Genomic DNA, 26,130 nt, shown 5'->3' with positions numbered 1-26,130 from the left:
GGGCGGCATTCCAGACAAGACAATATTAGAATAATCGCTTAGCAACCGTGCCCGTAAACAGAGAACGGTTGTCGTAAAGAGTAAAGAGGCTGGTGTTGAAAAGAGTCGAAACAGAACCCATTGTGGTGTTGGAGAGGAGTGAGCAGCTGCTTGAGAGAACAAGAAAAGAGGCAATACCGTGACCGCGGACGGGACTCGCAACACGCGGACAGATATGGACGTTAATTCACCGCACGGACGCTGTTGTCCTTTGTAAAGAGGAGTCCGTCGTCCAGTCGGAAACATCCGGTATACGAAGAGTTAAGGACTCGACAGCTCAACTGTTTATTTCAGCGGCTAGCAGGCTAGCTGGCTAGATACCTAAGAGCTAGAAATGGGAAGCCCGTTTGAGTGTGCTTGATAGAGATCTTCGTCGAGCTTTGAAGAAGCAGCTTTCGGCTGAGATACAATTGCCGGTGTTTTAAAGTCCCCTCTCGTCCGCCTCGTAAGTAGCCGCAACTTTGAAGAATGATATCAGCTGAGCGCTAACCATTTCACTACTACAAAGCCGGAGAGGGGGGAAAAGTCACAGGTTTGTTTCACAGTTGTTTCTTCTCTTTGCAGTCCGTGCTGCCTTTCAACTCTTTTTCTTTTTTCTTTTGTTTTTTATTTAAAGCGAGAGCAGGTAAATTGTGCATTGCAGAAGTCGCTCACACGTCTATTTTTGAGCAGTTCGGTAATGAAAAAAAAAAATCCATAAAAGCAATACAAACTCAATGTTTTGATTTTTTTTTTATATATCAGTAAGAGGATGCATAACAGTTCGAGTGTCCGCCATGTGACCTTAGATCAAGCAAAGATAATTAAAGGACAAAAAACCTCAGCGCTTTTTAAAAACAAACTCTTATCAGATGCCCACATCCACTGTGCGGTGACAAGAAGCATATTATTACCACTATTACTGCTGGTTGTGTCATTTTAGTTGCAGCGGAACAGTCTAAGCATAGGTGGTTAGTATGTTTCCCTCTAATTACACGCTGTTTTTAATCTTTTCGTTATTTGCCTTGCATTAGAGAATATAGCAAGACTTCTATGCACAATTTGATGTAGAATCAAAAAAGGGGGAAAAAGCATATTGGGGGAAAAATGGATGAGAATGGATACACTGTAGAGTGAAGAAAATGTGCTGCCCCTGAACTCTATTTGTATGCAGATCATACTAAATTACAGCAACAACGCTGGTGTCCAGGAGGTATCATGTTTGCCGGAGGCGCTATTAACGTTTTAGTATGTATTTCACAAAACATTGCTCCCTCTCCTGTTTCTCACCCCTTAATTTCCCACTGTAGTTTCAAGCTATTCAAAACACTTCATCTCAACAGGTTTGCTTTGGATTCGCCTTCCTTTTGGCAAAAACACAACAGGTTGAGGCTGTTTCTTTTTCTCCATCAAGCCTAAAAGCACCTAAAATATAAGCTTAACTTTGAGAGGATTTAAAAAACAAAAAAACGAATGAATAGATCTGACCATGAGATTTCTGTGGCATAGTAATAATTGCACTTTCTTTGAAAACTGCTGCCCTTGATTCCTTCAAAGAGAAAAAAAGATTAGCACAAGAGTTTTAGTGTTTGGTTCCACACAAAGCTCATAATAAGTCCTATGGAATTTCTCTTTACAATCTAATGAATAGGACGGGCTGCTTAGAATTAATTTTTCTATATCGGGAGACTAATTGCGGAGCCTTTCTGCTAGGTTAGTTGACGAGGGAACTATGAAAATAGCCTGATACACTTAAGGCGTTCTGCTGGTGGTTGATTTGAATGTTTCTGAGTGCTCGGCAGGGGAACGTCTCATAATTGCAGCCTAAAAGCTCCCACAGCAGCAGTATATTTTTGTTTTTGACCTCCAGACTTGCCAAATCAGTCTCAGATAAAGTAACTTGTAGAGCAGACGGAGAAACAGACAAAGGTGGGAGAACGAATGTCTTTAAGGTAATCGATTTCATTTCCTCCCCATCCAAACGCATTTCCCGATTGTTTAAACTGCAGCTCGCTTTGACAGCTTGTTTTAATCATTTCACTCGGCTGACATGTTTGCCTTGCAGTAGCATTAACATGGGATTCAGATTCATGCCAACTCCCCAAACTTTTCCAGAGAGATCGTGGGTTGTGCAACCGTGCAGCTGTTTAAATTAAACAGAAAAGGGAGAAGCTGTTTTCAGTTGGGGAATCCAGAGTAGGTCTTCGCAGTGTGTTCTTAACAGCTGCGTCATTTTGGCGCAAAGCAGATACTATTGATATTCTCATTAAAACCCCTCTCGTGTTTGGTTTGGGCCAGAGATGAATGGACTAATGTTCATTGTGGGGATGCTGCTAATTGGTACTTATAATCCGAGGACTCAATTTTCCATTAGTCGTGCGAATGGTACTGTCATTTGTATCTATCCATCACTGTCTATGTGTTTGCTGTACTGAGGCAACCCGGCTGCGGCTGAATGTTTTTGTGATCAAACATTATTGACTCCCACGGTCGATAATCCTGGCAACAGTAGTTCCTCTCTCCAGCTAGAACCACACATTGCAAAGCAAGTGAGGTGGCGGTGGTGGCGGCAGCGGTGGTGGTGAGGGGCAGAGGTTGCTTTTTTCCCCCCTCTAGCTTTGAGGATTCGGGGGTAATGCCAGCGGTCCTGCAGGTAGACGCTCTCGTGTGTGTGTTTGTGCATCCATTCAGAGATGGAGAAGTGCTGCTCTGTATTCAAGTGATCTATTTCCAGTCATTTCAATCACAAGAGCAATAACTCAAAGCTTCTCTTTTCTTGCTGGCCGCTAGTTATACATCAGTTATCTTTTTTTTTTTTTTCTCTCTCTCTCTCTATTTTACCGACTTCTCCACTGTATTTCAGTCCTTTTCCCCACTTTGCACTCTTTTGCATTTCCATTGGAATTAATCAAGCATGTTCTTGTGTGGCTTGACTTCATTATATCATAATAAAGTTTAGCCTCAGGTGCAGTCAAGAAATGGGTTAGCCGGAGAGTAGCCTTGCCCTTGCACACCATTATCTGAAGCTGGTTCTTACACAATGAGCTGTGAGAAAGATTATTCAAGAAAGAAATTTCCTTTTCAATCCCCTCCTCTTTATCTGAGTTTTTCTTTTAAAATCTAAGTTTAATAAAAGTTGAAATATTAGAATATTACCATGTCATCTTCCTCTGTCTCAACCTTTGTCATTCTGTTTTAAGCCAACATGGGGCCTATTGCTTCATCTTGTGCCTTTTCAGTCCCAGTAATGAGCCATTTTGCGGCTCTTAACATCTGCCAAACTTGGAACATTTTGAATGCGAGACTCATCTTCCATGCATGAGGAGTCAGGCATCCTTTGATTTGCCCTCTTTTCTTTGCTTCTCTTTCGAAGCGCTCACCGCTATACTTTGTAGACTGAGTACGCTGAAAAACTTTCTTAGCCCACTTTTGGCAGCGGCCCTGTATCATGAGAAGTAATTTGGTGCTTATTCTAAACAGAGTTTTTTCCCCTCCTCTTGGTATTCTACATCCCTCCCATCTTTTGAAGAGGCACTGTGTCGGTTGTCTGGTAGGAAAGGGGGGGGGGGGGTAATTTGAAACAGTTTTCTGTGGGCACAGTGAGGTTTGCCCCAAAGAAAACACTGCTTTAAATTTCAATGCCCTTCAATAAAAACATCTGGCTTTAATTTAGAACTTTAAGTGAACTTTACCCTCAGCAAGAACCTGAGTAGGCAACCTTGCCATAGAGCCCTATGCAGTCTGCCTTTCTCTCTCGCCACGTTCTCTTAAATAACTCCCATCATACCGCAATAGTCAGTGAGGGAGTTAAATAAATGGTTTTGCAGGTGTAAAATTCACGAGGAAGCAGTCTAGTGGGGTAATTACCAGGGAAAGAGATCCCTGTCTTAAATTGCCATGTCATTCTCCCAATAAAGCTGAATGTTTTCATCTTATTCCCACTATTACTGTGCTTGTAACAGCAGCAGCAGGTTATAAAAAAACCTCAAATCCAGTAGCATTTCAAACTGCACCCGCTCATGCGCCATGCTAATCGTGGCACGCTATAAACCCATAGATGGCCGATTTGTGTGTTTCATTGACAATAATTTGAGCGTTAAAGTTGTCTTTCATTAAGAGGAAGAAAATGATCCTTTCGCATTGTGTGATTACTAACATAATGCAGGTAATGCTCCATATGTAATTGTGGTCTAACGCTTTTTCTGGCAAGGAATACGAAGCTATGTATTCTCTTCATGCCGGCTGCCAGCTTGTGCTTCTCATTACTCGGCGCTGTCCAGGTCTTGTTCAGGGTTTGTTTAAGCTTTCCCCGGCTCTCTGTTTCTTTCTCTCACGGATGAAGAGGTGAAACACTTCTTGGCCTCGCTGAGGCTATGGTTCGTTCTCTCTGAGCCCTTAGCTCATCCTAGATAAATTTCATATCTGCTCCCAAGATCTTGCAGTCACGTCAGTGTCGTGGCTGCCTGTGTCAGATGCTAAATGGCACTTGAATCGAGATTTTATAACAACGGGAAATTCAGTTTTCCCCTCAAGCAATCAGCTTTCTCTTCACTCCCTGTAGTAAAAGGCACAGACATGCATCCTTTTGAATCCTTTTGTCTAAGACAGCCCAGTGTGGGCCTACTTTACTTATGTATTTATCCCCCCCCCCCTATTCACAGAGCTAATTTCAAATGCTGCCTAGAAATAAATTGGAGGAAAAAAAAACAGTTTCTGTTCTGCTTTTTTTTTCCCGCTTCTGAGTTATATTGAGATGAGATAATGTGAGAATCAGTAGCACTTGCAATATATTCACGAAGTGCTCTCTAGATGATTCCAGCCAAATATTACCATCATTAAGGATGCACCATTTGTTAATTTGAGGCCAATAGTAAGTCTAATGTTTAAAATAACAATTTAGCCAAAGGCCACTCCAGATACAGATGTTTTGTCATTGTGTGTCTCTGTAGCTATACATTATCCCTTTTGTGCCAGGCAATGACGGCTTTCCTGCTTTTTATTTCACAAGAGTCCAGGTTCAATAATACGAGTTAATGAAAAGCTGAATAAGACACACAGTGAAAGTGGTCGATATTGTCTGATAAATCAGTGCATCTCCAACTTTCAGTGTAATGTGTTGTAATAGATGAATTTTTTTTTTAAAAAATGCCGTCATAGGACTTAAAATCATTGCATTTTAAGCTTGATTGAAATGTTTTTACCCATGTAGAAAATGCGGGTGTAAAGTTTCTCAGTAACTCATTATCTCACTCTTTATTTATGTCAGGAAAAAAATCATATCCTTATTGCTGTGTTGAGTCACATTGCGCGTGGTGTGGCGAGAATGGGGGGGGAAATGCTCGAATAACATTTTTCTTTGCCACACTGCATGTTTTTAAAAGGCAATCTGTAGTTCCCTATTTGGATATGGTCTATTTTTACATTAGGCAACTTGGCCTGATCAGCTCGAGGTATTTCCAGACAGAGGTGTGGGGTAAAAGCTTCTCCATTCGGCTCTTATTTGGCGTGCTGCAGGCCCACGTTTCTCACAGCCGCCGCTTTCTCGGTTGCTTTTAGCCCGCGTGTCCTACCAGAATCTCCGCCTCTTCGATCTAAAAGCAAGGGAAGCCATCGACACACAAACTAATCACATTACTGTGCCTGCTCGTTAGCCATGCCCTCTCAAGTCAGCTGTCCTAATAGGCATGCCCTAATGAGCTCTAATTGAGGATGGCTAATTTGCATGGTCTGAGTCATTGTATTTCTTAAAGCGACTTAAAATACTTACTGCCTAAAAGCTGGATTGGGGGTGGGGGGGTCTAACATGGTTTCATCGTGGACAGATTTTAGTGGGGCTTGTGGGGTTTTTCTAAGTGCTTTGTTCTCTCACTGTGATCCCAGATTTTTTTTTCTTCTTCAGATAGGGCTTGCCATCCCCCTTCTTGGCTAAAATTAATAATCTCAGTAGAAATATTCAGATTCATTTTTTCCCCCTCTCGACCAGAAACGTTATTTTAGCGACAGCAGCCATTTTCAAAGAAACAGCATCAAAGCGTGATTAAAACGAAGCAGGGCAGCTCTGATCAAAGGTTAAACTTTGCACGGTGTGACTCTCATTACAATGCAAACCGAGATTCCTCCATCTGAAGCAAGAGAAACAAAATCAAGATTCCTGAGCTTAGAAGTAACCGTTGAGGTATTCAGATGGCAAGTTATTCTGCAGTACATCTTAGAAAAAGTGATGGATATTTGTATTGGTGCAGAGGGAGGGTCCACTGAGGGACTCTTCCTTTGAATGCAGGACATTTTATTTTAATACTTGTGGACGATGTTTTACATTTCTCCTTAATTTGATCACTGACACTTTATTTTCCCTTTTTATTTATTTTTCTTATACTTTGAGTATACAAGAAATGATTTCCCAAAGAGAACACACTCAAACAGGCACAGGCAGGTTTATTTCATTGGCTGTGGGCCATCTCATTTCTGCTCAAAAAGTAATGAAATCTCTCAAATGACCCAAGCAATTCAAATTTGTGTGACTATTTCATATTCCAGAGAAGCTGCATTTTGTTTTACAAGGTGGGATCACATGTAAGGATTTAGGGTGAGAAGGAAATTAAATCAACCTTTTTCCACTGTTACTTAAGGCAAGACGCTGGATTTTTGGTATTATAAGGTGTAGCTTTTATATTTTCCCTCATGTAATGATTTTTTTCCGTCTCTTTGTCTGTTTGATTTCAGAACTGCTGGCCCAAGTTTACATACAAACTGCAGAGAGAACATGACGCACTGGCCACTGCCAAAGTCTGGCACAGTGCAGCTGTGCCAACCTCGCCCCTGTCTGCCGCTTTAGAAGGTTCCCCTTTGCACCATGACGGAGAGGCATTGAGGTTTGCTCCCTGACGATCATCTCAATACCTCTCCTCCTCCTCCTCTTCCCCTGTCCCTCAACACCCCACTCCTGACCCATCCACATCATGCTGCGCTTCCTGCCTCTCAAACTTGGCCGCCTGTACCGCTGTCTAAAGCTCCTGTTGGTGGTGGGATTGTTTGTCATCTTGTTGATGAACACCCACAACCTGTTCGCGTCCTTCCAGAAGAATGAGCTCACGGACAGACGATTCATCAATCTCAACAAGTGTCCCGCCTGCTTTGGCACCAGCTGGTGCCGCAAGTTCATGAACGGCCAGGTTTCCTTTGAGACCTGGGGTCGCCTGCGGTTCCTAGACGTTTTCAATGTCAAGAATGTTTACTTCGCGCAGTACGGAGAGCCCAGGGAGGGCACTCGTCGCGTGGTGCTCAAACGGCTCGGCTCCAACCAGGAGTTGGCCGAGATAGACCAGAAAATCTGCAAGAGGGCCACAGGCAGGCCGCGATGTGACCTCATCCAGGCAATGTACAAGACTGAATTTGCCCGGATCAACGGCGATGTTCGACTGCTTACTCCAGATGTGGTAGAGGGCTGGTCAGACTTGGTGCACTGCCCCTCTCAGAGACTGCTGGACCGTGTGGTCCGCAGGTACGCCGAAACCAAGGACTCTGGCAGCTTCCTGCTAAAGAACCTCAAGGACACGGAAAGAATGCAGCTGCTCATGACGCTGGCATTTAACCCGGAACCACTCGTATTGCAGGTACTGTGTCTACATTTGAACTTCTTAAAATCTGGGTGTTTACAGGGTATAAAGCAGTCTTAGAGCTGATAGGGTTGTTGTTTTTTGTTTTGGTTTTAAATCATGCTTGACAAATACACGCTTCAAGGAAAATGTTGCATCTGGATAAAGATGCACGGATCATCTGACAAAGACCTCTTTGTCAGATGATCCGTGGCGGCAGCTGGTTTCAGAGCAGATGATAAAACGCAGCTCCTGGATTACTCCCGGAGATTCAGAATATCAGTGCAACAGCGTGTTGGCCCACAAAGCCTCCACTAAATTACAGGGCGGGAATCCTTTTCCTTCCTCTTGCCTAGATCTGAGACAGGCTATCAAGTCCTCCCTAAACTCAGGGCTACTTCAAGACTGCATGCCGGCTATTTGGAGCAAGAATATTCTTCTGCTTAGAATGGAGAAGGGTTTAAGAGCTGTGGCCTCTGAGAGGGGAAAAAAGGCGATTTTTGGCTGGCGGCAGTGCTGCATATTTAACACCATATGTAGGGCAGTTTTAAATTATTCAAGGATGCATCTGTAAATGGTCCAAGTTGCTTTTAATTTTAATATAAGTCTATGTCCACTGGATTGTCATCATTTGTGTGTGACTGGAACGGAGCAGTCTCTGCAGGGCTGCTAAACTGTATCAGTGCCAGTATTCTTGATCCTTAATTCGTCCTGCAAAATATTTTTTAACTTGTTTTTCTGTGTGAATTTCAGTGTTGCTATAAGAAAAAACAGTTTTAAGAAATTGTTTTACTTTATCTATGATTTTGTTTTTAAAAGAAGATTTTGGGATATGTACTGTTTAGTTTTGATGAAAATGCAACAGGACGCTTTGTTGTCCGGTACAGGGAAGATTAGAACATTCTTGATTTTGACGCATTTTAACCAAACAAACGGTTCATCTTGCTGAAATGAAAAGGATGCTTTAAAAAAAAAAAAGTTTAACGTCTAGCTTTGACACGAGGTTAGGAGAAAAATCCTGACCCACCTTTATTCAGTCATCCTGATGTCAAAGCAGGTGTATTCCTCTGCATCTGCATCCTTTTCACCCGCTGATTAACAGGCGGCCAATCAATTCCAATTTCTGTTTGGCATTGAGGGTCTCACGAGGGGACAGAACAACAATGGTCTTGGCCCGTGTAGACATTCAATAACTTGTTTTGACCTCCACCACTAGCTCCCCCCCCGCGCCTCACTGTCCCCCACATGTGTTACCGGACACCTCCAGGCATTTCAGAGGACAAAAGGCGGGATCAGCTTTTTAGTCTGGTCAATCTATAAAATCTGATTAGCTTTGTGCGGTCGCTCAACCCTCCCCCTCGCTTCCTTTCTCCCCTATTCTCACAACATCCCTTTTTTTTCTTTCTATGGCTTCCTCCCCTACTTTTTCATCACACGTGTGCAGACAATTCCATCACTTCAGTTATATTTCAGTTCAGAGTCATAGGGAATCACCCCTCCCACCACCACCACCACGGCCTTAGTCTTATCTTGGACACACAGTTTAAGACATCACGCACAAACACATCATGCACTCACATTGTCCACAACTCCTTCCACTTCCTGCTCCGTGGAGACTTTACATGTTTACAAGGACTCATGAATTGTTGATCTCACCCTGAACTTGTGACCTGTGGGTAAAAGAAGGAACCATTGGGTCTCTGCTCGCGCAAGGCCGCAGGATAGCAGATGGCGCGCGCGGACTGCCGGGATAGATAGCGCACAAAGAAATGTGCGAGACCTCTCAGAGACTCGCAGATCCTGAGTACTTTGACTGTTCGTCAGCATCACTAACCTCAAAAGATGAGAAAATTTGCTGTGAGACTGAAAGGGCCCTATGCACAAGGTTGGGCAGCAGCAGACCATAAAGAATTAATAGCGTCTATAGAGATTGAACAGAAGACGTGCTGTACTACAACACCTTGGTCTACCTATTTTTTTTCTATATTTTTTGCTAGAGGTTTGAGCTGCTGTGTGGGAACAGGCTTTAACAGAAGATATAGAGGAATGTGGGCCGAGTTTTATGACTCGTTATTTAATCTAACCCGGGCCTTTTTTCAACTATTTATCACTCTGCCTTCTTGTCAGGTCATGAGTGACGCTTTATTTTGCCTGGTTGTAGTTAAACACCTCTCCAGTAGGTTGAATAAAGGAAACTCTCACTCATTTTATAATTGAACTTTGCTATATTTAGCGTAAATAATTTCCTTTTGTCATCAGCTAGCAGTGTTGTGGTTTAGGGATTTTTTTTTTTTTCCATTTTTATTTCTTTTTCCTTTCTCCCTCCTATGGCTTTATACAGTTGAATAATGCGAATAACATTTCTGCTGTCTGCTCAGCGAGCTGCACTCTCTCTTAGAAAGGCTTCTGTTTCCAGTCTTTTGAAGCCACAGGCAGTAAATCGGCCCTGATTCACTATGAGAAACCAGACCTCCTTTGTCAGTGGGAAACAATCTGCTGTGTTGTTTTGGGTCTGGCCAACAATGTGTTTTCTGTGTTCTCGGTGTCTATGAGTGCACACTTGTGTGCTGCACGCACACACACCACCCCCACTTTTCTGTCACGTGGAAGACAATTTGGCTTTGGGGAATAAATATTTTTGGAAGACAAAAATGACGACAGCCAAACAAGGAAAAATCCTTGTGCAATGAGAGTCGTCTTATCCAGTTTCATCCGTTTTTCCCTCATTTCCTCTTAGCGGTGCAGTTTAAGTTACCCTGGAAAGGTTTCTCTTTTACTTTGATAAATCTGCTTGTTCAAGGGGTTGTCTCTTTGCCAAGTGGCGGAATTACATGATGCTGTTTAATTTTTACCTCTTATTCAACAATAACTCGGTTTGCCTGAGAAGCGAGTAATTAATTTTCTCATTTCCATGGCTCAAATCTTACTTGCCATCCTTGCCGTCTCTCCTGCGGCTAGATGACTCACCGATTCATCAGGTGATGGTTGTGTTTGATGGAGTACATCTGGCCCAACCTTAAATTAGTACAATTTAGCCTAGTCCTCGCTTCCAAATCATTAAGCTTAGCGAGTTTGCCAGAAGCATGTGACTGTACTCGCACCCTTTTTGGTCCTCAGCCCTGTCTTGCTCAGTGGAGCTGAGAATAGGATGTGACAGGCCTGTGGGGTTAACTCAGTCAGCGGCGCTCTCATCTCCTCTAAACTCAAATCTGTGCACTCCCAGACACCCCACCTCTCAGCTCTCTCTGCCTCTTTTTCTATTACAGTCTCTCCCCACCTTTCGCAGATCCACCGACTCGTTCGACACTCTGGCCCCACCTGACAAGGAGACACGCTTCTCTCACATAACACTGTATTTTTTTCCCCAAGAACTCTGACACTGATGCTAAATCAGGGGAGAGATTACATGGATGACCTTATCTCCTGTTCTTCCTAACAGTTTTGACAGCAACATTTTAATGCAAATATGGAAGGAAACATTCACAGCTCTCTGAGCAAACACACCAGTAGCTTGTTTGAATCTTTAAAAAATGGAGGGGGGGGGGGGGATTCCTCTTTGGTATGGTGCTGATTAATGAAGCTCTGCATAATCCATTACAATGTTCTGTCACTTCAGGAAGCTAAGCCAGAATAAACAGTTTGTGTTTGGGGTTTTTCCTGGCACAACGTGAGGCGAATGTGGTACCTCAGCTGCGACCTGCACAACCTCGATTTATTTTTGTGTTGGTAACATAAATTTAAATCCCTCAGTTTAAATGACTATAACTGTAGATTTAAAACGGTGGTGTGGTTTTCAAACATGCTCCAAGAGTCTTGTTGGGGAGATTTTTTATTTATTTTTAATTTTTTTGACTAATATGCGCATAATTTTCCCATGTAACCTTATTTGTTACACAGAAGCAATTATTTTTACAATTTGCTGTTGAAAAGAAATGAAATGAGGAATTTTTTTTGGAGACAATATTGAAGGTTATATAGACAGGTTGTTGTGATGTTTCGTGCAAATATCAAGAAAAAACAAGTAGAAAAACTGTTTTTTAAGATTTATGTGGGTTGTAAAAAAATTTCAGTTTTTGGAGGGGAAAAAAATTTCCTTTTTGCAGCATATGCTTGCTCTGGCAAAGTATCGACAGAATTTAAGCCTTTATAATTTCTGTGCAGGAAAACCCTTATGGTCTGGTTTTCTGGGTCATCGTGCCTCTTCACAAAGAGGATCAAAACCTGTTTTGTTTTTAGTTTTATTTATTTCTTTTCATTTAATCACACGCTGCACGCTATCGCAGCTTAAGTGAGAGCCTTCTGTCTCAAAGGCTGGCTCAGTGGCTGAGGTCGGCCAGTAAATAGTATTTAAGTTGGTAGTCTGTGATTAGTACCTTTGTTTTTGGGTCTTGGGGATTGTGACGCTCTTAGCACATAAGAGAGGAGGTTGTGTACGCCGCTTAACCCTCCTTCAACTGCTCCCAAACCCCCTTTCATTATTCTTATAGGCCTTTGTGTACAGACTGAATCCTGTTAGGATAAGACGGGGAGTTATCTGGGCTCGACTCCCCTCTTTTTGGCTGCCCTCGCTGGATGGAGGCCCTGGTGGAAAGGCGAGAAGAGAAGGAGAGGAACCGAGGGTTTGTGTGACTGTGTGTGTGCGTGCACGCGGGTGTGTTTGTGTGTGCGTGTTGTACAAGCCAGAGCCTTGTGGTGTTTTCCTCTGTTTGAATGAGCCAGACTGCTTGTGTTACCATAATCCTTTCTCTCTTTCTTCCTCTCTCCAAACGCACGCACACACACACACACAAGTACACACAGTCACACACACGCCTGACAGCTGTGTTTGGTTAGGTAAATGCCTGTGGCTAACCCCCCTCCCATCCCACCCACTAGCTTCTTTTTTTGATTTGTCCCCCAACACCCCATCAAAGCTTCCTACTGTTACAGTGTGCACCCCAGCCTATCTTATGCCCTGCTCCTGAAGATACAGTTCTGCAGTGCAGGAGACAGTCATTCACAGCTCTCCCTGGACCCCTTAAGATAGCCAATATTGATCCGTAACAAGCAGCTCTTTACTATCCTCTGTCCCCTGGAGAGCCTGGGCCCTAATGTTAGCAAGAATATGCCTTTCAGCACATCAGTTTGCTTGCAGTAATAAAACTGCCCACTGCATTAAAGCAAAAGGCACTTGGTTCCTGTCAGAGAAATTATAAGAGGTTAGGGATATCTGTAGCATCTGTACAGTTTTGGCATTTCCACCCCTGCTAGTTCTAAAACTTTCGGCATTTTAACTGCTCACTGTATGTAAAGGGAAATGTTCACAGGCACCTCTTTTAATGTTTGACTCTTTTTCTAGCATGTCGAATAAATGAATAAATATATGTATATATGTATATGTATATGTGTGTATATGTGTATATATGTGTATATATGTGTATATATATGTATATATGTATATGTGTATATATATGTATATGTGTATATATATGTATATGTGTATATATATGTATATGTGTATATATATGTATATGTGTATATATATGTATATGTGTATATATGTATATGTGTATATATATGTGTGTGTGTGTGTGTGTGTATATGTGTGTGTATATGTGTATTTGCATGTGTATTTGCTCTTTGTAGAGGGGAATTCTCTTCATGCATCCTCTGGTCTGTAGAGAGGTTAGAGTGCAGGGGCAGTGACAGCAGTCTCGCTGCTCAGTATGCTTACATGGTTGCCCCTGAGATAATTGGCGCCTGCTCTGAAATATACAACCCTTGATGTAGGCCTCAAACCCACAGCCTTCAGGTCTGAGGCCAAACTGTGTGGGCGGCAATACCACCTAGACTGAGTGAACACTGCTGCCTATGACTTAATACATTCCTCATCTTCCAGCGGAGGGGATTTATGAGGTGACTCCATGTGCAGTGGCTCAGGTTCAGGTCGGCAAAGGGTTTCAGCTATCAGTAAGCGGCGGAGTGTGTACTAGCAACCCCTAGCTGTGCCGTCCTGTGCACTCATTCCTCATCCTGCTCTCATTCTCTCTGCAGAGCAAAGGCCTGCAGAACTCAAAGAGCCAGCTAACCCATTTCTATCAAGACTTGAAGTAGCTCACTGAATCATGTGCATAGTCTTTCTGCCCTGTACAAGCCAATTCTGCGTGGTCTGATCGGTTATTATACTCGATGTCTTGGTTTTGTTTTCTCATATGAGCCTAGTGTCTTTTTTGATCTCCCACTTGACACACGCAGTCCTTTCAGTTTTTATACATGCAAAGATTTCTGATATTCATGAGGCTGTTCATACGCTTGTCTAGATGGACATTAATTGATTCTTAAATGAAAAATAAAGGCTGTCATAGCATGTATAATAAGATATTAAACCAGTAATATGAACATCATCCATTGTCAGATGAAGCCATGGGAATGGGAAAGGAGTACTCAAACATAAAGAAGGAAATTACCAAACCCTACCTGTAATATATTGGCCTAGTTTTCAGTGTTTCCTGCAGAACTGCATGGCATTTCTGGTGGTATCAAGACAGTGGCCCTCCCATGATTTCAAATCCACCACTTTTGATTGCAGCTGGCGACATGTAGAGCTAGTGGCACTAGCTCTACATGTCGCACTCCCAACCCCTAACCTTAACTCAGTCACTGGCCTCAGTTCAAGAAAGTGTAGTTAGTCTGTTTGACTGCAGAATAAGACAAGAGACAGCTGATTGAGATCAAGGACTGCTTGACAGTAGCAAAATAACAGTGAGGGCACTAGAAAAATCTATCACATTTTTTCAGACAGAATCAAAAATAAAAACTAATTCCAACTATACTTGGGTGGTCACAGCAAGTATAGTCTTATGAGTGGGGAAACAAAGACTTGTGTGATGCATTAAACCCAATCAGAGATTTAGTTGTCTTTGTTATCCTTCACAAAGTTATCACTTTTTGGCCATCTGTCCAAGAAACAATCGGATCAGCATGTTTTCCAAGGCCTCTTTTATAAGGGTTCTGAATGGTGGAGTTGTACACCAGTGGATGTGGATGTGGATGTTCCCCAAGACTGCTGCCAGTGGTACGCGCTGTAACTTTGCAGCCTTTGAACCATACGCCTGGATAAAGAAAGAGGTCAGGCTTATTCTAAATTCAGAGATCTACACAGTTGGCTTGTCTCAACCAGCAGACATGTATGCACTCCTCAGTGTGGTGCCGTGACTCGGCAGTTCCTGGATCCGATGTCCAGAACATGTGGGATCATTGCCCTGTATTGCAGGTTTAGGAGGTGGAACAAAGGGAGAGAGGGAGGGGAAACTAGGTTAGCAGGAAATGCAGCAGCGGGAGACGTGCGACACGGAAAAGAAGTTGCACCATGTGTGCTAGGATGAGGCTGGTTCCCCTGTGGTGTCTGAGCTCTCACTGCAGACTAACTGACTGGATTTTAAACATAAATGGCCAGCAAAATGCCAGACGGGGTTTGCCAACCATCCTCCAGACACACAAGGTCAACAGGAGAGCTGCACAGAAAAGCAATAGGGTTTTTTTTTCTTTCTTTTTTCCCCAGGTCCAGCTTGGCAGCTCCTGCCTTTCAAGCCTTGCAAAACAGATGTGGCTCCTTCTTAACACTAATCCCCCCTGATAAACAGACTGAATAATGTTCATTTTGTAATACTGAGGTTCAAAGTTGTTATTTTTTTTTTTTCTGTCTCTCTTTCGTTGTATCTGACTGAATGTGTCTATCCGCCACGTGTCATCAACTTTACAGTTTGATCCCAGGACTCTTTACGAGTCTTGTCCTGGCTTGTTTGTTACAAAGAGGCGAGGTTTTGTTGAAGACAGAAAATGTCGAGAATTTACACCACGCCCGGCTTAGGGCTTTAACAAGCTGCACACTTTGGTTGCAACTACTAATTTCCTTTACGCAGAAAGTAGCTGTGGTTGCAAAGATGAAGGCAACTGCTTCCTTTTAAACTCAACTCTGTGTCCAACATATACGTGTGTGTGTGTGTGTGTGTGTGTGTGTGTGTGTGTGCGCGTGTGTTTGATGGTCCAGTGTTCTCTGCGAGCCAGCCAAGGCAATATCTTGGGAGCCACTCATGTTTACTCGGCCCTTGAATAGAGGTTGTTATCAGCCCTGGTCACGTTGCGTATTCTCATTCACATGCACTCGGATGGCGTTTCACGTAGACACACTCACACGCACACCCAAACAAGGAGCCTCTTTTTGAACGCTTTCTCTCACACGCACGCCCACGCCCTCCCCAAGTGGCCCTGTAGAAGGGCATGCCTTTGTCAGCAGATGTCAGGACGCAGGTGTGTGTTCCTGTGCCTCTCGCTCCATTCGTTTCATCCTCTTCTCCAGAGGCTGCCCATTTGTCTGTGGCCCTGTTACATTTCAGCCCAATCCAATCTACCCCTGAGAGAACGCCAGTGTGTCTGTATTACAAGGGAGGGGGTGGAAAGCACAACAACCCCCCCAGTCACTGCTACAGTGGCGAATTGGCACAACCTTAAAGATTAGATTAGTCAGACTTGGGCCTAGAAGTCACTATGAGGTCGTCTTTAATGAGAAGAGTCTGTTTTCCACCCTTGCTTTCATTGTCTCCCGAGCCCAGCTCATTATTTCTGTAACACGGCAAAAAATTTTTGCAGGGGAGGAAAGGGAGGGGGGGGGGGAAGCATTGGGCTCCATGTTTTACAAGTTCAAGGTTTTGCTAAGCAGGAAATAAAAGGTTCTTATCCAGTGAAGGGAACAAGAAGTGATAAGACTTTAAAAAAGCAGTAAAAGTTGCTGGGATGTGTCATTGGCAGTTTTGCACCCTCAGCATTTTTAAATAGCATAACATGATTGGGTGACGACTGGTAAAATTCACTACCTTTGCAGTAACCACACACACACACACACACACACACACACACACACACACACACACACACACACACACACACACACACACACACACACACCCCAGAGTACCTCCCAGGTCTGCTCAGAGATAGTGCAGTGGATGTAATATTAGGCTGGGCTTTCCAATTTATCCCCCCCTCCCCACTCAACGCCTCATTGCGGACGTTAATGACTTCTGCAGAGTAACCGTTTAAAGAGCGCTAAGGGAGAATGATTGGTGGGACACGTAGAGTATTTATCAAGCCTTGCAATAGGCGAGTTTGAATCCAAAGCTCAGGTGCCTGCCCACGCTGTTCGGTAGTTCTCACTTTCAGACTTATTGTGTATAAAATTTAAATACAGGAAGCTCATAAAAATGGCACCGAGGTAATTGACGCAGCGCAGCGAGCCTTCCAGCACCGCGAACGGGCAACATCTATGTTAAGAACCACGAACGAGGGCCAGACAGACATGAAGGCGTTCTCATAACAGCCGTTGACAGTATATGAAAGTAGCCGTAGGGCATTCATCCTTCTCCTCCCTCCCATCAGCCATCCCCCCCATCAGCTGTCGCTCTACTTTTTCCTCCTATTCAGGGCTGTAACCTGACAACAAAGAGAGAGATGTGTTTAGCAGGCAGGTCTTTGCTGGTTTATTCCTCCTGTCTACTGGAGCGTAGAAGTGAAAGACACTCTGTTTGTCTCTTCTGTTTGCTGTCTCCATCGTATTCTCTTCTTTTCTCCGCTCTCTGGCTCTCAGGCTGCCCCCGCAACCCCACATCTCACCATCCACCCTGCAGGCGTGAGAGAAGAAGCTGATGCTTGGCAAAGGAGGTTTTAGTCATAATGTTGGACAGGGCAAGTTTTGTCATTGTGACAGAGAGCCACTTAGGTTTGCAGCAACATAAAGGCTTGAATTTGGGTCAAAGGGAGGCGAGCCTAAGAAGGATATACCCCCTAACTGATCAAGCTTCAACTTAATCTTTATATACCACCCTCAGAAATTAGAAAGCCATTTTAGATATTTAGCCTATTAAATCTCTAATCCTAATTCTCTTAGCCCAGTGGCTAATGGCATCTCAGTAGCCTGGGATTGTCTCCCCTCCAGCCAGTATTTGGGAGTGCAGTCAGCCCACCATTATCATTCATTTCTGAGCATGTGATGGATTTCCTTTAATTTCTCTTCTTGTCGAGTTTGCTGTATCGAAAAGTCTAGACAAAGGTTATTGAAGCACAGGCTTTTGGAGAAGTTTGGGTGAGTCATTGCCAAGTCTAGTGATGATGAGCACAGACAGACAAGGCAGCAAGAAGCAAGTAGTGCTTCATGGACAGACTGTTGTCTGGCCCACGATTGATCGGGTCACCTCAGGGAAATGGGTTCGACCTACACTGCATGCAACTTATCATTGTCCTTCAGTCAAGCTTGTGGCTCTTTCTTAAAACTGATGGGAACAAGAGATACACCTAAGGTATAGATTTATGCCACTTAACAGACTGATAGGCTGGAAAAAGTTTGCTGCTGTCTGGATTCGTCGCGTTGAGTCATCGCTGCTTTACTTGACTTTGTTGGGCTTAGAATTGCCTTGACTTCATTGCATCATGCACAGCATAGTTTGCAGAGTGTTCAAAATAAAACACCCCAAAAATAGTCAGTGGCACACAAGCAAAGCTGCAAATCGCACCATAGTCATCACCTGAATGCCTTTTGGGTTCCAGATCACTTGCATCCTCCCAGTGCCACAGTCTCCATGTGGCAGGAGTCCAGCTGCTGTCTTTGAGATGGCAGCTGCGTGGTGTGCGGGAGGAGGAGGATGGAGGGGGTTAAAATGTATGTCTTTAAATAATTTGTATTTCATTAAAGTTTAAAGAGTTGGGGCAGCCATGCATATTTAACCTCCCACCCGCATGACAGAAATTGAAAGCTGGTAAAGTATTGAATTACCTCGAGTGTAAAGTGAGATGCAACACTGATAGTAGTTCACACCTTACCTGCAGTGTCACGATGTGTTCCCTGCCTTATCGCAGGTGCGATTGGGTTTCAGAAAGGGAGGGCGACCGAGGCTGCTGTGAAAGACAAGTGCTCCCAATTCTCAGTCTGTGTCCATGTGGCGGCTGCCTGCCAAAAACTGCAACCCAGGCGAGATTTGTTACATAGGAAATGCAGGCAATCATTAGGCTAGCATATGGCCAGGTGTTTATTATAAAAGATGGACTCCTATGGCAGCGGGTTTATAGGGTGGAGGGCGTACCGCTTGCAGCAATACCCATGTGTCTGCGGGAAAAAAAATGAAACAAAAGAAAAACAGGCTTTCATTCTATTATTTTCTATTAATTTGTCTGACCATTGTGGCAGCCTGCGACAATGAAATGGGCCCCAGAGAAAAGAAATGGATGCAGGGAAAGTGTGAGACACCAGAGCTCATGGAGGAAGATCGAAGCGGTAATGAGACTTAGAGATTTGAGTCCCCCAGCAGCCTGCAACATTTGCCAGATACAGCTGCTTCATGCCTATCTCATTTAAGTTTCATGTACGTTTGCATGTGTACAACTGTCCACAGTTGTGTATGTGTTTGCCTGTACAAATGTGACCACTTGATTAGGCAATTGCAGATGATAGGTCACACATGCATATCTGACCCCAGCAGAGGCAAATAAATCCAAGAGAGATTAGGCTCTAGTGCGCTAGTACCGCCTTCATCTGGTGGTATTACCTTATTATTAATCAGTTTAACCTATAATACACAGCGATTTCTTGTCAGCATGCCCAAGCTGCATTAACTCAGTTAGTCGACATCACACAGCAGTTTAAATCGCCCCACAGCTGCATCACAACACATAAGGCTTTCCTGCTAACTGCTGTTACCACAAATCATCTCCTATCAGTTCTCTGGAACCACTGAATATAGCGGCGTACATCAACTCATAGCTGTAGGGCTTTAACACAAACTGGCTTTTGCTTTTATTAAATTGAATCCGTTATACCCACGTGATCCTTGGCGGATTTTCAGCTATTGTGCTTAGAATTGTGTATAAAACATCACCTCAGGCTGCACACAGAATCTTTGTGTTTGCTTTTTGGGATTTTTGTTTCATCTGTCCGTGTTAAAGAAGCCGATTCGTGTGCAAGTTAAACAAATATTTTCTGAATATTTGAAGGTTCTTCCAATTCATGTGTTAACCTTTGCTGTTCAGAGCCACTGTTATTGTTTTGTTTTTGGGTTCTTTTTTTCTGTCAGCCAACTACATTACACAGCCTGATTTCTTTTATCTGTTTTTTTTTTTTTTTTTTTTTTTTTTTTTTAAATAAACTGTCTTCCACGCTCATCTGTTTCTCCTTCCCAGAGCTTTCCGTCAGATGAAGGGTGGCCATTCGCCAAGTACCTGGGAGCATGTGGGCGCGTGGTAGCTGTCAACTACGTAGGTGAGGATCTGTGGAGCTTCTACAATGCGCCGTGGGAGAAGAGGGTAGACTTGGCACGCCAGCTGATGGACATTGCCGAGCAGCTCACCAACAATGACTTTGAGTTCGCCCTCTACCTGCTCGATGTCAGCTTTGACAACTTTGCGGTCGGCCCACGTGACGGAAAGGTCATCATTGTCGACGCCGAGAACGTTCTTGTGGCCGACAAAAGGCTCATCAAGCAGAGTGAGTGGCACTGCCAATAAATTTCCACACATTCACTTTGTGTGTATGTGTGTACAGACATGTACGTCCATAGGTCTGTGAGTAATGCCTCACAGAGTCTGTCCCTCCAGTTGCCATGACAATAAGTCATTGTTCGTGAACATGTATGCATTGACGCCTTTAAACACAACCACTTCATAAAGAACTGCTGCTCATCTTTACAGGGTGTTATTTACATTAGCACATAAAGCAACATGCAGAAATGATGGACCTGTCACTGATGCTTCTCTAACGTTATGAACCCCCCGATAAACCATTATTTTTATTTATAACATAATTACTCGTGAATCAATCCTCCGTCGGAAAAGTTTTTCCGAAGCCTGAGTGTGATTTTAAACGCTGTCCACAGTTTGTATTTTCTAGAAAACACTGCATTTGATGTCAGAACTATACCCGCAAACTGTAGCTTATGAGGAAGTGATGAAGGTTTGAGGAAAGGCCTCAAGGGACACGCATGCTCGAAGCCTCCTCTCTTCTAAGAATATACACTCCTCCAGCACCCCCTCTGCCTCTAACGCGCACGTCCCCATCAAAGCTAAGATCGTTCGGATAACGAGCCATCTCCGCTGCCCTAGTTTTTTTTTTGCCTCTCAGAATAAACCTCATAACAAGGACAGAGATAGTTATACATCACACGCTTAGTGCTGCTGTTTCCTACAATTCTGTCCCCCTTCTAGGGGCCACTGCAGAGAGAGGCAAGGCCACCTAGTCAGGCTCTTAGATTTGTCCCTTCCTGCAGAAATCCTATTAAAGTGATAAACTGTTGTGTGGCTGGGTGTTGAGATTCCACCATTATGCCCTGTGACAGATATGAGCTATTGTGTGTGTGTGTGTGTGTGTGTGTGTGTGTGTGTGAGAGAGAGAAAGAGAAAGGGGGTGTGTATGCACTTTTTTAGCTGCAGGCGAAAGTATTGTGATGAATTTATCCTGAGATAAAGTGCCATTTTGCCAAATTACAAGATCTGACACCAGAAAACTGCAAATTGATGTACAACATGGGAAGGTCCTCCGACATGCACTGGAGTTTTTGCCCCTTGAGTTTTTCCCTCATTTGGTGCGTGATAATGCGATCTGTCAATGCACCACACTAAAGTGTGTATATTTACCTTGGTGCCAAAAGCTGCAATTTTCCGCCCTGTCACAAGTAGTCCTTTTTGCAAGCCCTAAAGCACAATCCAGGTTGAGACTCCCTTGGTCTGGCCGACACATTTAGAGGTTGACATCTCAAGCTGCTTACCCTGGCTATTCAGAGTTTAAGCCCCAAGTTTATTTTCTTCTTGCATGTTTGCGCGCCTGAATCTCTTTGTGTGCGTGCCAAGTGCCGGGGCGCAGCAGGACGAAGAGGGACGACAGCGATAATGAGTATTACGAGGTCAGTGCCATGTGTTGGACAGCGGTAGGAAATAGCCACGGTAACTTCCCAAGGCCCGACAAACAGAGAATTCAATCCCTACAATTAGAGCCTGAGATTGAAAGCGAGCTAAGGAGTGTGATGCGAATCTCATCAGTCTAAACTAAGGCCAATTGATTTGCAAATCAAACACGCAGAAAGCCATGTGCTGTTCCACCCTCTCATTAGGGGCATCCATATTGATGTGATGGGTTTCGGCGAGATAAAACGCATGCTATGTTGAAGTTGTGCTGTGCGCTGTGTTTGCACAGTCCAGTGGTGCGAAAGGAGCCATTCCCCATCATTGAGTTTATAGCATTTGAGGATGTTTTCACCCCTAGTGGCTTTTGGAAACACATGCTGTATAATGTAACGCACACTTCACTCACTCTCATTCTCTCTGACGCCCGCTGGCTTACACAAACACACACATGCAGCAGCACACACACACACACACACACACCACCGTTCTCATTCTCTTACATTCAATAATGCACTCTAACACAGGCATACATTGTTAAAACCGGCTCGTACTCTTGAATGCCACTAGTAAGGCCGCGCTAACAAGCATTTCAGGCCCAATGTCCCCTCTCAGTGCAGCCCAGTCAAGCCAGAGGTGTGAGGAGAATGTATACAAGTCAAGCCTGAGCTCCTTAACATGGAAGGTACCAGATATGCAGGAGACAAGTGAGGCTAGGCAGCCTACCTCATGTGCTGCTCTCCACTCATTTGAATTGGAAATTATTTAGTTTGTGTTGGAAAGCTTCTAGCTTTGTTACACTCGCTCTTGCAGGAGGAGAGAACTGAAGGCATTGAGGTGCAAGTAAATAGACCTCGTAGTTCTTTTTAGCCTTTAGTTGAGTCTCAAAGTACTTTTTTTTTTTTTTGTTTCTTCTTCTTTCTTTGCTGTGCTCATCTTTGTCCTTGAGAACAAACCTATTGCTCTCTTCTTCTTTTTAGGTGTGTGTGTGTGTGTGTGTGGGGGGGGGGGGGGTAAAAGAACAGGACATTCTCCTGATGCCATCTGTCAATCAGTGCTGAGGTGTGATGCATGGCCAGCTCCAAAACATTAATTGCTTTCACCTCACCTTGCTGCTTTGGCGTGTACGTCTTTATATGTGTGCGCCTGCTTGCGGTATATGCATACGCAGGCATATCCATCTTCATCACCCACACTGATTGAGGTTGATGTGCCCCTCCTCTTCGGGGGGCCATGGAGGCCCCTTGCTAACAGGGCAGAGTTGGATGTTTGATTGAGTTGTACTGATGAGCCAGAGGAGAAGTGCATTACATCGCTGATAGACTGATTATGTGTTTGCATCCTCTGGGTCCAACCCCCCACCCCCCACCCCCTCCCCACCATGCTATTGATCTGGCTTTTAATGCACAAACCAATAGCTCTCTCGTCATTCCAGGTTATTTTCTTGTCCCCCTTCTTTCCCAGCACAATCCTCTAAAGGGGGGGAAAAAGCAATGTGAAATGAGCTGGAGAAAGAATTTTATTTGCTCAATAAATCTGGAAAGTGGTTCATTTCTGTCAAATGAAACTGTAGATGAGTTGTATGCCTCTGGGCTTTGAAAATAGTATTTCGCATTAGGGCCCGTGGGGTGTCAAAAGTGGCACCTTGGTCTTGTCAGCTTCTGCTGAGGCTGATTTCATGGGTAATAATTTGCACAAACTAAAAAAAAAAAATATTCTTCACGGTCAGATGCGGTGGAACAGTTGACTGTAATTACCAAAGTTTCAAGTTTAGTTTTTCTCTTTAGTTTCGAAAAACAGTTTGCTGAAAGAGAAATGCTCTTACTACACCAGGAAAGAATTCATCTAAAACTGCCTGCCTAGATCTGAGGGAGCTCTTTAGCAGAATACCCCGAATGCAAAGATTGAACCATTTTTGCGTGACATACCCAACAACCCCCCCAGGTTTCATGTTTGTGTATCACTCTCAATAAAGGTGTAAATGCTAAAAGATTAAAAATGCTCTTGATTTTATAGCTCCAGGAGTTTCTTAAAGGTTTGCAAGGCCTACATAACCCAGCCTCACTTCATTACATTCACCTGGGGAAAAACAAAGCTTATGATCCACTAGATGCTTTTTCTGTTTTAACTAAATGCTGTTAGTACGTTTTCATAGCAGTGGATTCATTTACCTGTGTATCTGTTCTCTTGCAGACAAGCCGGAAAACTATGACGTGTGGTACGAGAGCCGGTTTGAGGAGTGCGACAGGGAGGCCTGTCTGTCTTTCTCCAAGGACTCTCTTTGTTCCAGGGTCACTGTGGACCACAACTACTATGCCATATGTCAAAACCTGCTGTCACGGTATGCTACATGGCGGGGCACCACTGGAGGTCTCCTCCACGACCCGCCTGCCCACATAGCCAAAGATGGACAACTCAAGGCTCTGTTGGACGAGTGCACCAAACCCAAAAAACATTACGGCCGCTTTCAGGCAGCAAAGGAACTGCGTGAATACCTCACACAGCTAGCTGCCGCTTCCTCCTCTGCCATGGCCAGGTAATGAATGGAGTCGGCGTTAGCCTGACGCAATGAGAGACTGAATTCTGTACTTTTTGTCTCTGGACTCTTAAGATCCTGGTTCTTGTTCATGATGTCATTTGTTCTCCTTTATGCTTTGGAGCTGGAAGGTGTTAGCTCTTGCATCAGGAAGGGTAAGAATCAAACTTCAAAGCTGATTTCTCAAAGCTGTAGCTTTTACCTTACTTTGCTCCTGTGTAAAAGAGGAATGTGGCGCTATAAAATTCTGGTTAGAACCAGGATGGAGAGGGAATTGAGGTAAATTCTCCCCTCCCAGGGTGGGCTGCCATCTCTGGGGGATGGGAAGATGAGAAAGGGCTCTGGTAAATGCATCCTTCACTGGACACAGGCTTACACAAACCAGAGCGTCCAAGCAGCCGCGGCAACATGACATAGCCCCGACCACGTCCATCCTCCTGCCATTCCTCAGTCCATCCGAACTGTTGTGTTTGATCGTAACACTAATTTCTCTTGTTTAAATTTGCTGTTCTTTTCAAAACTGAATCCAAGTTTAAGTTTTTCTTTTATTTTTTACTTCCTTTTTTGCTGTGCCATGGCTTTGCCCCCCTCTGTAGCATTGCTGCAGAGAAGGTGGAAGTAGCATGAATCTGCTGTCTGGCAGCAGAAAAGGCCAGGCTGCATCAAGTTTAGAGGATAAACAGAAAGTTTGGAGTTTTCGTTTTCATGCAGGACGAAAGGAAAACCCTTGATGTCTGTAGAAGTATAATTTCCTGCTATTCCAAACAATCACTTGATCTCCAAGTTATAGAATTGATGCAATCATCCTGGACTGCCCCCCCATCTTTTCCTTTTAATGGGACCAGTGAGAGCTTGAGACAGCTGTTTTTAGGAGAAAGAAGATACAAATTGGACATTGGTGGGTCTCTTGATGCAGATTTGCCTATACCAAAGAGGCTAGTTGTAACATTAGGAATTCTAAGCAGTACAGAGAGTTATATTTTTGGTTCCCCACCAGAGCTGTCCAGAAAAACTTTAATGTGTACACACATCTTATGTGAGCTGTCAGGCCTGCATACTGATTCTCCTCTCCTAAGAACCAAAACTCTAGGCAGATCTAAGGCATAAATTAGCCATATTAAATGTCACAAAACCCCCTCTGCTTTGTTAGCCTCTTGATAGGATAAATCTTTTGTTTCCCAAACTTGATAAAAGTGAATAGTAGTGGCCTCTTCTTTCAGATTCTGTTTTTTTTTTTTTTAAATATCTGTAATTATAAATGAATTCTTCTGTGCTATGCTCCCACTAATGTTGAGTTCAGTAAGCTCCATCAAGCCAACGGTATAAAAAGCAATGAAGATAACCAAATTACTTCCTTGCTCCAGAAATGGCTTCTGACCTGCACTTTTTGAATCCCAGAAATGTCTGCTGAATATTTAAACACTCGGCACCACTTAGAGGTTGGGTTGATTTTACACTTGGTGGGCCAACAAATTAAAGCGTAATGAGCGTAGGATCAGCTGGTAATGCATTGTGAGAGATCTTTCTTAAAAAAAAAAAATCAAATAAACCCATCTCTGGCTCCATATGTTTTATATGTCAACTGTTTTGATGTTGTGAATCAGATGCCCAGTGGAGTGTTGTGTAGCACAGTCAACAGACAGGCGAATAATCAAAAGTGAGCCACTCCACCTGTGGGGAAAGGAGAAAGCACAGCAGTTTTTGTTTGTTTTTGTTTATTTTTTAGCCTTCTCTGAGACCTGGAGAGCTGATGTGACCTTTTGCCAGTTTGGAAAAGCAATAAAGACAAGTTTGGCTAATGGATTTTTGTTTCTGAACCCCCTTCTCCTTTGTTGTGTCAGCTGTATTTCCGTTTCCCCGAGTCTGGAGGATGGTCAACTTGGAAGGATTTGTTCATGCGTAACTAACTGTCCTCTTTTTGTACTGTAATATATTTTTTCTTTTGAGTATTATATCAGCATTGTCTGATTTTTCCTGTGCCTTTCATTCAAAAGTTGTATTTACAACTTTTAGTGGGTTTAAATATTAAAATAAATGAAGATCTATATATAGATATATATACAC

General features: G+C 43.6%; 1 protein-coding gene across 2 annotated transcripts; it reads left to right on the top strand.

Annotated features, from left to right (window-relative positions):
• Positions 1-118: 118 nt before the first annotated feature.
• Positions 119-26,130, top strand: dipk2ab (divergent protein kinase domain 2Ab). 2 transcript variants are annotated; one of them, XM_084939443.1, is made up of 4 exons: positions 119-484; positions 6,742-7,631; positions 19,818-20,121; positions 23,724-26,130. In XM_084939443.1, the coding sequence occupies exons 2-4, from the start codon at positions 6,978-6,980 to the stop codon at positions 24,068-24,070; spliced, it is 1,305 nt and encodes a 434-aa protein (XP_084795569.1). In that variant the 5' UTR covers positions 119-484; positions 6,742-6,977; the 3' UTR covers positions 24,071-26,130. The 2 variants fall into 2 exon arrangements, with proteins under 2 accessions (XP_084795569.1, XP_084795568.1); XM_084939442.1 differs by having other exon boundaries at positions 119-571.

This window comes from Perissodus microlepis, chromosome 9 (genome assembly GCF_051167445.1).
Source record: "Perissodus microlepis isolate ML-2025 ecotype Zambia chromosome 9, ASM5116744v1, whole genome shotgun sequence".
Lineage (NCBI taxonomy): Eukaryota > Metazoa > Chordata > Actinopteri > Cichliformes > Cichlidae > Perissodus > Perissodus microlepis.
The sequence above is the reverse complement of the archived record's forward strand: the minus strand, read 5'-3'. Positions and strand labels throughout refer to the sequence as shown.